General features: G+C 44.6%; 1 protein-coding gene across 8 annotated transcripts in view; it reads right to left on the bottom strand.

The window, feature by feature from the left end:
• Positions 1 to 13,075, bottom strand: part of LOC140731681 (hepatocyte nuclear factor 1-beta-like) — a 110,571-nt gene that overhangs the window by 31,873 nt on the left and 65,623 nt on the right. For all 8 annotated transcript variants that reach the window (XM_073053340.1, XM_073053344.1, XM_073053342.1 and 5 more), the window contains 3 exons: positions 9,244 to 9,385; positions 7,064 to 7,258; positions 1,193 to 1,311 (listed from right to left, as the gene is read on the bottom strand). In XM_073053340.1, coding sequence (XP_072909441.1) covers positions 1,193 to 1,311; positions 7,064 to 7,258; positions 9,244 to 9,385 — 456 coding nt within the window. The remainder of the gene's footprint in view (positions 1 to 1,192; positions 1,312 to 7,063; positions 7,259 to 9,243; positions 9,386 to 13,075) is intronic.

Genomic DNA, 13,075 nt, shown 5'->3' with positions numbered 1-13,075 from the left:
AGGTGGAGTAGATGGACTGAGAAGTTTAGTGTGGTAATCCCAAAACTGACGGCCAATCAGTCATGGAATAATCAGATCTGTGCAATCAGATCTAGGAGGAATGGTATAAGGCTGCAGGAAAAGGGAGAAGGAAAGATAAGGGTCTTGAAAGGAAGGATGAGAATTTGAAAATTAAGACTGTGGAGGAAATCCCAACCAAATCACCCTCTAAAGAAATAAATCACTTAAAAAATTCACCCACTGCTGATAAACACAGTGGATCCGTTTAATTGGGCTATTGGTTAATCAGGACAGCCACTTATTTGGAGCAACTCTTAAAGTGCCAAAACTAATTGAGAAAACTGCCAGGATTCCCGTTGTTTATTTGGGACACTATGCCACTTAATTGGGACAGGAGACTGTTGCTGAACAGGTTCCAACTAGTGTTAGTCGCACACACTTGTGCAGCTGTTAAATGCTATACCATGCTTTCATTGACCAGTTTTTAAATAGTGTCAGTTGCTTGTGTTTGTGTTGATAAAGCAGTGATTTTTGTCACTGATAGTTGTGAGGAATAAGCAGTAAGACAATTCAGAACGGTTTTGCTCACTGCAGTTTCATCACTCAGGCTTGGAGATGCTAGAAATGGCCGGGAATGAAAATGAAACTATTCCACTACTTCAGCAAGTTAGGAACTATGATGAATTTGAAGGTATCGACAGTCATCTTGAATGTTACAATGAAAATGAAGACTTGCAGGATGCAATCATCGATAGCAGTCCATTAGGTGTCCATGCTGATATTGTTCATTGCATACTTTGGAAGAATTCCTCCGTCGATTACTATCATGAACTAATATACAGTTTTATAGTACTGTAGTACTACTGGTGGTGTTCTCATTTGTTCATTTAAATACATTATTTATTACTCATTTGGTCTTTTTTATACCTTTTAAACTATTTCCATAGAACTTCAGCTAATTAGGGCAGTCGCTTAATTGGGCCAAAATAGACTGGTCCCGATGTGTCCCAATTAACCGCAATCCACTGTACATCGACCTGTTACATACACCAATCAGATCTTGAACTGCGTGTCATTCACAGTCAATATATATTTCTGGCATACAATGGCCTTCAACTCCAGAGTAAGGTCTCTAAATGCCAGCGATCTGTAGGCACTTTGAGGAATTGCTGTAGCTGCTGCATTCAGTTACCTGCTTGCTGGAGGACATGCTTGCTAGCGCACTGATGCTTCCTGTATCCGCGACGACCATCGCTGACGGGAAGCGTGCAGTGTGGGAATACTGGGGAGGATCTGGTTTATGTGTGTACACTGGAAGGAAAGCAAAACAAAAGAGCAGTGTTAGATGGGCAAGTCTGTCACGAACCTTAATCTTCAAACCTCTAATTTCTTCATAATCACAATAGAGAACGCAACAAAAACTCAAGACACACTTCTGTAACGAGCTCAACAGCACACTGCTTTCCCACATTTACTCAAACAATGAAATCTTTAACTTGAAGCAGTTTAACAATAACATAATTTACATATCAGTCCAGGAGATAGTACTGATTGAGAAAGTTTAGCACAAGCTCCAAGGCTGTAAACAAAGGTAAGTTTTAAAATGACATCAATGAGATATACGAGGAAATCTGCAGATGCTGGAAATTCAAACAACACACACAAAAGGCTGGTGGAACGCAGCAGGCCAGGCTGCATCTATAGGAAGAAGCACTGTCGATGTTTCGGGCTGAGACCCTTCGTCAGGGCTAATTTTTATTCCCCCCCCCCCCCCCCTTTTTTCCTCTCTCTGCCCATCACTCTTTGCCTGTTCTCCATCTCCCTCTGGTGCTCCCCTCCCCCTTTCTTTCTCCCTCGGCCTCCCATCCCAAGATCCTTTCCCTTCTCCAGCTCTGTATCCCTTTTGCCAATCACCTTTCCAGCTCTTAGCTTCACCCCACTCCCTCCTGCCTTCTCCTATCATTTCAGATTTCCCCCTCCCCCTCCTACTTTCAAATCCCTTACTATCTTTTCTTTCAGTTAGTCCTGACGAAGGGTCTTGGCCCGAAATGTCAACAGTGCTTCTTCCTATAGATGCTGCCTGGCCTGCTGCGTTCCACCAGCATTTTGTGTGTGTTCAATGAGATATACTGTTGTTATCCATTTCTGAGGCGCTAAATTAATAAATATTCTTTACAAAGGAAATTGTCAGCATGGTTGTACTGCATCTGGTGAGGTGTTTCGTTGAAAATCTGATCCACCTCAGTAGCATAATATTGGCTCAGAGCAAAGCAGCAACTCATTAGGCATCATTAACTTCAATAGAAGGGGAAGACAAGCTCACTGTGCAGAACTTTGTGTATGTTTTCTTCTCAAAGGAGAATTTAGAGTTGGCGACTGTGGCCTTAGATCTATTTGATAGCATTGAACATCACCAGCTCCTCATAAAGAGCAGCCTTCAGACCAGGAGTATACAGCAGGGCTTCCTCTGCCTTATGGTATTGGTCAATAGCATAAAAAAGGTTGGGAACCCCTGGATTACAGGGACTCTAATAGTTTGAGCTGGATGCCTGCAATCACAGGCTACAACCATCATGTCTCCAGCTGCCCACTCCCTCCCTCCTCTCCTTGCAGTGAAAATAGCCAACTCCTCTTCCAGTTTCCAGGAATCACAGGGAAACTGCAAAGGTCCGAAATGAACATCTCCAAACTTGCTGATGGAACAGAAGGCTGGCCTGAAAGTCGGTTTAGAAGAGGACACAAAAGGATAAGGGCAGGGAGAGTGACCACAAACACAGGAGTTGTGTTGTCATTTTGTAAAATTAAGACCATTCACTTTGGAAGGGAGAATGGAAAAGCAGAATCCCTTCCTAAATGGTAAGACACTTGCAGAAGTTGATGTAGAGCTGAGTATGGCTGTGCAGCTTCATCAAGGTTTAATATGCTTATAAAAAAGAGATCTCAAAGGCCTGTGGTATCTTGGCCTTGGATTTAAAAGGAAAGGGATGCTGTTTGCATTTGCATGGTAAGATGACTCCTGGAGTCAACGTGCACAGTCTTGGTCTTCGTACTTAAGGAAAGACATACCTTGCTTGGAGGTGGTACATCTGTGCTATACCATCTCCAAAGGGCACATGTATGTCATTCCTTGGGCATATACACACAAGAATGATTGTTGTAATTAGGAAAACCAATGTAAACCATCGACCAACTCATGCTGCCAAAGAGGTGATGACTATTGCTGAATAACTTCAGTCAGAACAGCAAGTTGTCAGCAGGTAAGCCCACTAATTTGCTGGGAGCTTTTTGTGTTTGCAGTACGAGTTGGTTTTTCGTTTTTCCCTCCTTCCTCAATACCCCAAAAGGCTCCAAAAAACACTGTGCGAGGTACAGGGTCAGAATGTCTAAAGACAGTGGAACAATTCCTCCAAATTGAAGAGATGAATTCCAGTACTTACATATTACTTGCATGGTTCAAATCTTAACGGCTAGAGCCCACTGAAACGGGCATTTCAGATGACATTAGAGAACCTGCAAATGCTAGAAACCTTGAATAATAGACCTTCAATGTGTGGAGGAACTCAGCAGGTCAGGCAGCATCTAAGGACAGATGTGAACAGGCACCGCTTCAGGCCAAGACGCTTTATCAGGTCCTGCCTAACCTGCTGAGTTCCTCCGGCGTTCCGTCTGTGAAGCACTTCGGGAATCTGCTTCCCATCATAATTCGCAAGCTAGGTCCGGTGCCTACAAGTTCCGGTGCCTACAAGGTCCGGTGCCTACAAGGTCCGGTGCCTACAAGTTCCGGTGCCTACAAGGTCCGGTGCCTACAAGGTCCGGTGCCTACAAGGTCCGGTGCCTACAAGGTCCGGTGCCTACAAGTTCCGGTGCCTACAAGGTCCGGTGCCTACAAGGTCCGGTGCCTACAAGGTCCGGTGCTATGAAGGCACCAAGTGGAATGAGCAATAGGTGACTGTGCACAGATCACTGCTCGGCCAAAATCAATGATCAGTGGAAAGTACCGGTACCCTCTTTTAGAGTCGGCTTTCAATACAATGCCATACTAATACTATTTCAGACATATTAAGCTCAAGAGATTCAACTGGTCCTTGGAATTGGATGATTAGAGACTTGTCCTGAAACTTTAGAAGCTAAATTTTCTTGTTTGAGGAGTTCCATCTGCGGTTTGTGTGCACTCAGGTTATGCACATCAACACTGCCCCTCAGTCTTTTATGCTGATGAGGAAAATACACTGACTGGGTGCAAATGACAATGTGTTTTAAGAAGTGCTGGCCCTAAGCCTATTGGCCTATTGAGAAATGTATGGAACCCCACCATTGTAACAGGCAAATGGCTTCTGGAATCAATAGCTCTGCGGCAGTCTCAGCTATTAAATGACCTGTCTTCTCTCTCCTGGGCCTGCCCTTGTGGAGAAATTCTGATCGAAGGTCACAGACCTGAAACAATGTTTGTTTGTTTCTTCACAGATAACATCAGACCTGCCAAATATTTCCAACAATCTCTGGTTTTATTAAACAAGAATTGTCTGGAAAAAACTTAATTTTTAGTGGCCGAGGCCACCGTTTGCCTCATATCACTGCAATCTGTGTCATGGCTTACTAAGCATCGAAGAAAAATCAGAACTTTCATGAAGGCGGCATCCACCTCCGTGGTAGCCCAATAACAGAAGGAAGCTTCTGAAAAGCACAGAAGGTGCGGAGGAATTACCCTTCCACAACTGGTGGACCTTGTAACTTAAAGCGCACTTATCTGATTTAATCCTGAGGTAAATGATGTGGTAGCACAGTGACTGACTCTGGACCTTACAACCTTCTTAAAATTCCACCAATTACTAGGCCATTTTGCAAACATAAGCCATAATTCGAAGTACTGGCGATAGTGGATATACGTGTTGAATAGAGGGTGGCGTGTGATTTGGAGGGGTATAAGTAGGAAGTGATATTCTTGTACACCTGTTACCCTTGTCTTTTCAGTGATAGAAGCCATAGATTATAGGAACAGTAAGTGCAGCCTGCTTCAGCAGGGGTAAAGAGGGAGAGGAGTGGAATGACTGAAAGAACTTTTGTATATAAAAAGGCAACGAAGCTGTGAGATAGCTTCCATGTCCTCACTCCTCGGAGACAGCGAAAGGCCCCTGCAAACATCTACACCAGGGCTGTTGACATTGCTAAACTGAGTGCAAAATATTGACATAGTGATTTATCTTTGGCATTTATGAGGGCAGATGTAACCTGAACATATCATAACAAGAATGAAGAACGTGGAGAGCTGTGTGTCTGACACAAGCATTTAAAATAATATATAAATTAGCTTTCAGTATTTTGAGAATTTTGTTATTTGATAAAGCCAAGTTAATTGCGATTACTGCTTGGGTTTAGGTGTCCAGGCCTACTGGCTGTCTGAGGGTTAACAGTAAGGATACCAGCAAGGTTGTAAAATTAATTTTATTTTTAATCTTGCATCATCAGAGACAGCACCTTTGGCAGTGAAATAAAAGTGCCTCAGTCAGGGAGAGGTGGTTTGCGCCTTCTGTGAATTAACTTGTCTGCTTTGTTTGACTAGCTTTTTTTGGGTGGTGGGTTAGCAATCTGTAAGATCGCCCAGTAAGTCTGAGCGCAGAAAAACCTTTGACCCTTTTGATGTTGTTCTACCAAAGCGCCTTGTGGAAAAGTACTGCTCCTCATCGTATTTCATGTCACATTACCGAAGTAACAACCAACTATTAACTATTACAACATCCTCTTTGCTCGCTGCAGCTTCATAAGCTTCTTTTCACTCCTTCCCAGTTCTGACAAAGCGTCTTCTACTCTTTTTCTCTTCCCACCTTTGCGGTCTGACATGCTGACTCTTTCCAGTGTGTTCCGTTTTCATTTTAGCCCAAAGTACTAATCTGAGGCAAGAGTTTGTCACCTGCCAGGCCAGATAATTTAGATTCAGTTACTTAAAAGGGGCAGCAAGTAGAAAGTGCTTGGATTAAAGTTATTGGCTGTAAAGCTCAAGGGTAGTTGACAAAACCTGCCTAGTTCACTAATGTTCTTTAGTGAAGGAAATTTGCTATCCTTACATGGTCTAGACCTATCAGTGTGGTTGGTTCCTAAATGCTGCCTCAATTCAAGAGTATCTAGGGATGGTGAATAAGACCTTAGGGCATAAGAGAAGAATTAGGCCATTCGGCCCATCATGACTCTTCTACCATTCTATTATGGCTGAATGCTGATCTTGTCAGCAATGTCACTGTCCCGAAGATAAATATATTAATTTATGCTACGAAATAACAGCCAGCCTCATGTTTGTTCTCAAACACAGTCATTATCATGCACAATCATTCCGTCCACTTGCTAAGACCATCACCAGGATACTTCTCCATTGACCCGGTCTAGTATTTTAAGGATATTGTAAAAGGAAGTTCACTAGAATGTTTCATGTTTCCAGGTATCATGAGCATCTGCTGGCTCTGGACCTGTACTCGCTGAGCTTAAAAGCCCTATAAGGGAACTCACAGAAACTTGTTGAATATTGAAAGGACTAGATGGAGTGTGTTTCCTACAGTGGGAGAGTCTAGGGCCAGAGGGCAGAGTCCCAGAATAGAGGGACATCCCTTTTGAACAGCGATGAGGAGGAATTTCTTTAGCCAGAGGGTGAATCTGTGGACTTCATGCCACAGACAGCTGTGCACACCAAGTCGTTAGGTGCACTTAAAGTGGAGGTGATAGGTTCTTGATTAGTAAGGGCATCAAGGATAATAAATCAGACTCGATGGGCTGAATGGCCTAATTCTGCTCCTATGTCTCATGGCGTTATGGGTTGTGAATCTGAGGAAATCTAAACTCACGATAATGCTGGAACGGTAACCCAAAATTCACCTGATTCTGTAAAGTACAGCACCCAGCCATGCAAGAAAAAGAACTTTTTGAAGATAAGTAAAAAAAAAAAATTCCTCAGCTTTTTCCCCCTTTAAGGTTTCAAGAAAGAATGCAACAGTTATTGTGCCGCCTTGATTGCAGTGCAGAGCTCTGGGCCCATACATTTCAGCACCACCCTCTCCAAGTCACGACAAGGTCTTACTGTGAGAGTTCTGCAGCTGGGTCACCGTGGCCATGAAGGGCTGCTGCGACATGTGACTCTGAGACTGCTGCATGATTGGCTGCTGGTGCGGACTGTGGAGCTGCTGTGAGAACTGTACAGGCTGCAAAGCCGCCAGACTGCCCGCTGCCACGCTGTTAATGACAGGCACGCTCTGTCCTTGCGACGTGCTTATACCTGCAAGTGAAAGAGAAAGAGAAGGGGGTCACCATCCCAGGCAACAACAAAAAACAAACCTCTGGTATGGAAGTTCAGTTTAAACTAAAGACTGATTAACCCAGCACACTGGGAACGTTGGAACTGCTGGAATAGGGGGCACAGTTTCAAGGTGCTTGGAAGTAGGTACAAGGGGGATGGTCAGAGGTAAGTTTTTCACACAGCGAGTGACAGGTGCACGCACTGCCAGCGACGGTGGTAGGGGCAGAAACAATAGGGTCTTTTAAGAGACTCTTAGATAGGTAGATGGAGCTTAGAGGGCTATGTGGTAGGGAAATTCCAGGCAGTTTCTAGACTAGGTTACATGGTCGGGACAATCTTGTGGGCTGAAGGGCTGTAGATTTCTATATTCTATGTTCTAATAGCAGATTTTCCAAATTATTGGATGTTACACATTTTTATAATACCCAAATACACTTTTATTTCACTTTTTTTATACGTTGCACACAGCTGATCAACAGTATGGTCACTGGTCCCAGCCACACCCAAGACCCCCAGATCTGGCAATATCCCCCCCCCCCCCCCCACACTCTGGATTCCCAGCTCACATTCCCGAATGATGAGTGAATTCGATGCCGAATCATAGAAACATAGAAAATGTTTCACAATGCTGTGCCGAAGTAGATGTACTTACTTTAGAAATTACCTAGGGTTACCCATAGTTCTTTATTTTTCTAAGCTCTGTGTACCTATCATCGGAACTTCCGAACAATCAAGTGGTCAGTTAACAGAACACTGGTAACTGTCAACTTTAAATGATAATAAACTTTCTGAAATCTTACTGGAGGCACTTTTGATTCACTGTGGCCCCTGCCTCAGAAGTAGGTTCAGATCTCACTGCAGAACATGAGCTTGAAGTTCTTGACTTAACTTCTGCTACAGCCATTGAGTTTAGAGCACCTCAGCACAGACACAGGCCCTTCAGCCCAACTAGTCTGTGCCAACCTGGTCTTCTGCCCGGTCCCATCTACCTGCACTTGCACCATATCCCACCAAACCTCTTTCTTTCAGCTACTCTTAAATGCTACAATTGAACCCGCAATCCACCAGTTCCGCTGGCAGCTCGTTCCACATTCGCACCACCGTCTGAGAGAAGAAATTCTCCCTCAGATTCCCCTTAAATAGTTCACCCTTCACCCTATAGCTACGACCTCTAGTTCAGGTCTCACCCAACCTGAGGGGATAAAGCAACATACACAAAGTGCTGGAGGAACTCAGCAGGCTAGGCAGCATCTAGGGAAAAGAGTAAACAGTCGACGTTTCGGGCTGAGACCCTTCATCAGGACTGGAAAGGAAGAGAAGCCAGAGTAAGAAGGTGGCGGGAGGACAGGAAGAAGTAGAAGTGCAAGAAGGGGATAAAGCCTGCTCGGAATCATCCTACCTAGATTCCTCACAGTTCTATATGTCTCATCAAATCTCCCCTCATTCTCCTACGCTTCAGGGAATAAAGTCCCAACCTATTCAACCTTCTCCTATAACTTAAGTCCTCGAGATCCACCAGCATCCTTGTAAATTTTCTCTTCCTTTTTTCCCAAGCCACATTGGTGAAGGGGTGCCATTACTCAGAAGAAAGTCACTCATTATATGAAAAGGGTCCTCCTGATAGTTATTTTACTCTTCCTGAATTCTGAGGTTCATTCTGCCCTGCAGAAGGGAGGAAGGAAAAGCACTGAATTTCTTTAGAGCCCAGCTCATCTCCCAAGGCATTTATTCAGCTGCTAATGCCCTGATCACGTGTTCCTGCATCCCATCAGGACTAGAGAGGGACACGACCTTTGCTTCTTTACAGCCCACCATTTGCCAAGGGTGCAGCCATTTTGCAGACCAACCCTTTCCCTCATGAATAAACATAAGCACACGTTGGCCCAAGCCTACAGAGCGTCAATTACACGCAAAGTGTAAAAAGCCAGGAAGCCGTTAATTCGGAGGGAGGGAAGAAGCCCTACTTTGTGCTATCGCCATGACTCCAGACAGCGGGTTGATGATGAGGTTCTGCGTTTGCTGGTGGTTGTGATGTGGCGGCTGTGACAGGCTGTGGATGTTTGTCAGTGTGCTGACCGGAGGCAGGGGTCCACCGGTGGCAGTGATCTGCGGCAGAGAGGCAAATAAAATAGGTCAGACACGATGCAAAAAGTTACCGGCGCGGTTTGCGGTGCGTCACCAAAATGGACCAGTGTATCTGCAAAGAGTAATGAAGCAGAGACTTGTATTACAAAGCTCTGCAGGTTCCCCTTCCTCCCTGACCACTACATGTGACTCCAGGTCCACAATTACAGCCGAGACTTAGCTGCCCCCTCACTGGACAATAAACGGTGGCATGGATAATGACACCCCCATCCTGTCAACAAATATGAAAAAAAAACAATTATAACTAGAAATCTCACAGATCCAGTGGATCACAAACATTGTTAAAGGATTATGAAACAGTCCAGATTGAGATTTATTGGTCACATGTGCATCGAAACATACAGTGAACTGCCTCATTTGTGTTAACATCCAACACACCTAGGAGTGTGCTGGGGGCAGTCTGCAAGCGTCAACACAGCAAGTCATAATGCTTGGCAGAACAACACGGAACACAAGAAGCAACAAAACAACAACAGCAAAACAAAGCAAGACACAAAATGCTGGAGGAACTCAGCCGGCCAGGCAGCATTAATGGAAAAGAGTAATCAGTTAACATTTCAGGCCCAAGCCCTTCAACAGGACATCAGATCGTGTTTATGAACAGCAAAACAATTAACCTTTCCTCCCTCCCTCCCTCCCTCCTACCCTCTCTCTTTCAACTCCAGGACAGTTCCAGGGCAATTTGAAGAAGACATGACAGCTCTCTAACCCTGTGCCGAAGAAATCGTGTCCTGCACTTACTCAGAACACCGACTTGCCCACTGTGGTAAACAACACTCAAAATGGATGGAAAAGAAGATTCAATGTATTCAAAGCAATCCTAGTACTAATCCTGAAAAAGTTTAGCCCACAGAAAAAGAATCTCAGAGTTGTATGTGGTGACATGTAATAAATTTGACTTTGAAGTCATATGGGATCAAGTCAAGCTCTTTGACCCAGTGAATTCACGCTGACTACCAACCATTCATTTACACTAATCCTACCCAGATCCCATTATATTTTCCCTGTCTTCCCACAAGTACTTCAGATTTGACCGTTCTCCTAAAGACTGGGGGCCATTTACAATTGGGAATTCACCTGCCTACCCACACATATTTGGGGTGTGGGAGGAAATCGGAGGGTGCATGGGAAACCCATGTGGTCACAGGGGAACATGCAAACTCCATGCATACAGGATTGATCCCAGGACAAAAGAGATTCTGCAGATGCTGGAAATCCAGAGTAACACACAGAAAATGCCGTAGCAACTCAGCAGGTTGGGCAGCATCTATAGAAGGAAATAAATAGTTGATGTTTTGGGCTGACTTATTGCTCTCCAGACTTTGTTGAATGCCGGACTCTGGCAGTCCGAGGCAGTGGCTGTACTATCTGCATCAATGTACCACCCAAACTGTACTGCAAGAACATCACTACCAATGAACAATTCCTGCTGTAACTGGAAATGTGGTGATGCTCAAAAAGCTGCCACAAGCAACAGAAAACGCTGGAAACACTCTGAGGGTCAGGGAACATCTGTGGAGAGAGAAGCAGAGTGATAACCTTTCACTGGAACCGGGGAAAGTTAGAAACTTTAAGATGCTGAGAAGGGGTGGGATGGAGAAAGCAAAGGGAATGTCTATACTAGGTTACAGATCAAGAAAGCTGGAAAGACAAAAGAGGGGTCTTTCTGTCTCTCTCGACCTCCACCCTAATACAGTCATTCACTAGTTGACATTGGAAGTGGAACAGAGAATTAAAGCAGCTAATGCTCAGCGATATACTCCCAGTGTCCACTTTATTAGGTATACCTGTATACCTTCTCGTTAGTGCATCTAATCAAAGTTCAAAGTATATATATGCTAACATATGTCAGCCAATTGTGTGGCAGGGAGTCAATGCATAAGAGCATGCAGACATGGTCAAGAGGTTCAGCTGTTATTCAGATCAAACATCAGAATGGGGAAGAAATGTGAACCAAGCGACTTTGACTATGGAATGGTTGTTGATGCCAGATGGGGCGGTTTGAGTTTCTCACAAACTGCTGACCTCCTGGGAATTTCATGCACAACAATTTCACAGAGAATGGTGTGAAAGCCAAAATAAAATCCAGTGAACGTAGTTCTGTGGGGGGAAAAAGCGCCTCGTTAATGAGAGAGGTCGGAGGAGAACAGCCAGACGGGTTCAAGCTGACAGGAAGGTGACAGTAACTCAAATAACCACACATCACAACGGCAGCGTGCAGAAGAGCATCTCTGAATGCAGAATATGTCGGACATTGAAATGGATGGAGACCACAAACACATGCTCATTGGCCATTTTAGGAGGTACCCAATAAGTGGCCATTGAGTGTATGCTAAAAGATTAAACTCTTGATCTCCCAGTCTCCTTTGTTGTGGCCCTTGCATTTCATTTGTTTTCCTGCACTGCTGTTACTGTATTCCACATCGTTTCTTTTTAGCCTTGAAGCCATTATGATCTTCCTGGTCGGCACACAAAACAGAACCTTTTAAATGTATCTAATAACCAATACTAATCCCTGCCCTGTGGTTAAAAGGCTGTGTATGTGTGTGGGTGCTTGCATTCTGTTTTGTTGTGGTCTATGTTATTCTGCCAAGCATTGTGGGCATGCGCTGGAAATGTGTGGCAATACTTGCAGGCTGCCCCCAGCACACCCTCGGGTGTGTTGGTTGTTAGCCCAAATGACACATTTTACTGTATGTTTCGATACGCACACGATAAGTGAACTTGAGCCTTGAACCTTAAATCCCACCCTTCTGCACCGAATGGGGTTATTCTGCAAAGTGGACACTCAATTTGCATTTGGTGTCTCCTACGGGAGAAACATTGCTCTGAACCTAAAACTGAGGCGCAGGGAAGTTCTACGCGCACAGAATGGTGACCTGAAGTTCTCTGTCCCAAAGAGTTGCAAAGGCCTCATCATTGGAAGTATTTAAACAGGAAGCAGATGCATTTTTGAAAGACTGGACAATGAGAGTGAAGTGTGAAAGCCTGGACAATCATATAGTTTGGTGGGGCAGCCCCGAGAAGATGAGCAGCCTACCCCTGCTCCTGTTTTATTGTGCTTTTTAAGGAACTCATCTTCCTTGTGCTTGGTGGAACAAAAAGAAAGGGAGATTAACCTTATTTGTCAGATGTACATTGAAACATACAGTGAAATTCATCGCTTGCATCAAATCAAATCTATAAGGAATGTGCTGGGCAGCCTGCGAGCATCACCACGCTTCCAGCACCAACACAGCATGCCCACGACTCACTAAACCTAACCGAACAACTTTGGAACCACAGCACCCAGAGGAAACCCACTGCGGTCAGGGCTGGAACGTACAAACTCCTTGCAGGCAGCGGCAGGAATGGAACCCCAAACAGCGGTCGCTGGCGCTGTAGAGCGCTGTGCTAACTGCTAGGCCACCATGACAGTAATAAATCTATTCCATTTCTAATTCCAAGAAGGGCTCAGATCTTATGGAGGACAGCTAAAGCTGCAAAGAACCAGTCTTTGGAGACAGACTAAGCAGGTTTCATTGTGCCCCGATTTAGGACAGAAAGGCAGAGTGAAAGAAGAATGACTAACCTTCCCTAACTGCCCTCTGAACATGCTAAATTCAGAATCAGGCAGTTCAGTGGTTGCACCCAGACAAAGTCAGGATGCAG

This window comes from Hemitrygon akajei, chromosome 8 (genome assembly GCF_048418815.1).
Source record: "Hemitrygon akajei chromosome 8, sHemAka1.3, whole genome shotgun sequence".
NCBI lineage: Eukaryota > Metazoa > Chordata > Chondrichthyes > Myliobatiformes > Dasyatidae > Hemitrygon > Hemitrygon akajei.
This window is presented reverse-complemented; position numbering and strand designations above follow the sequence as displayed.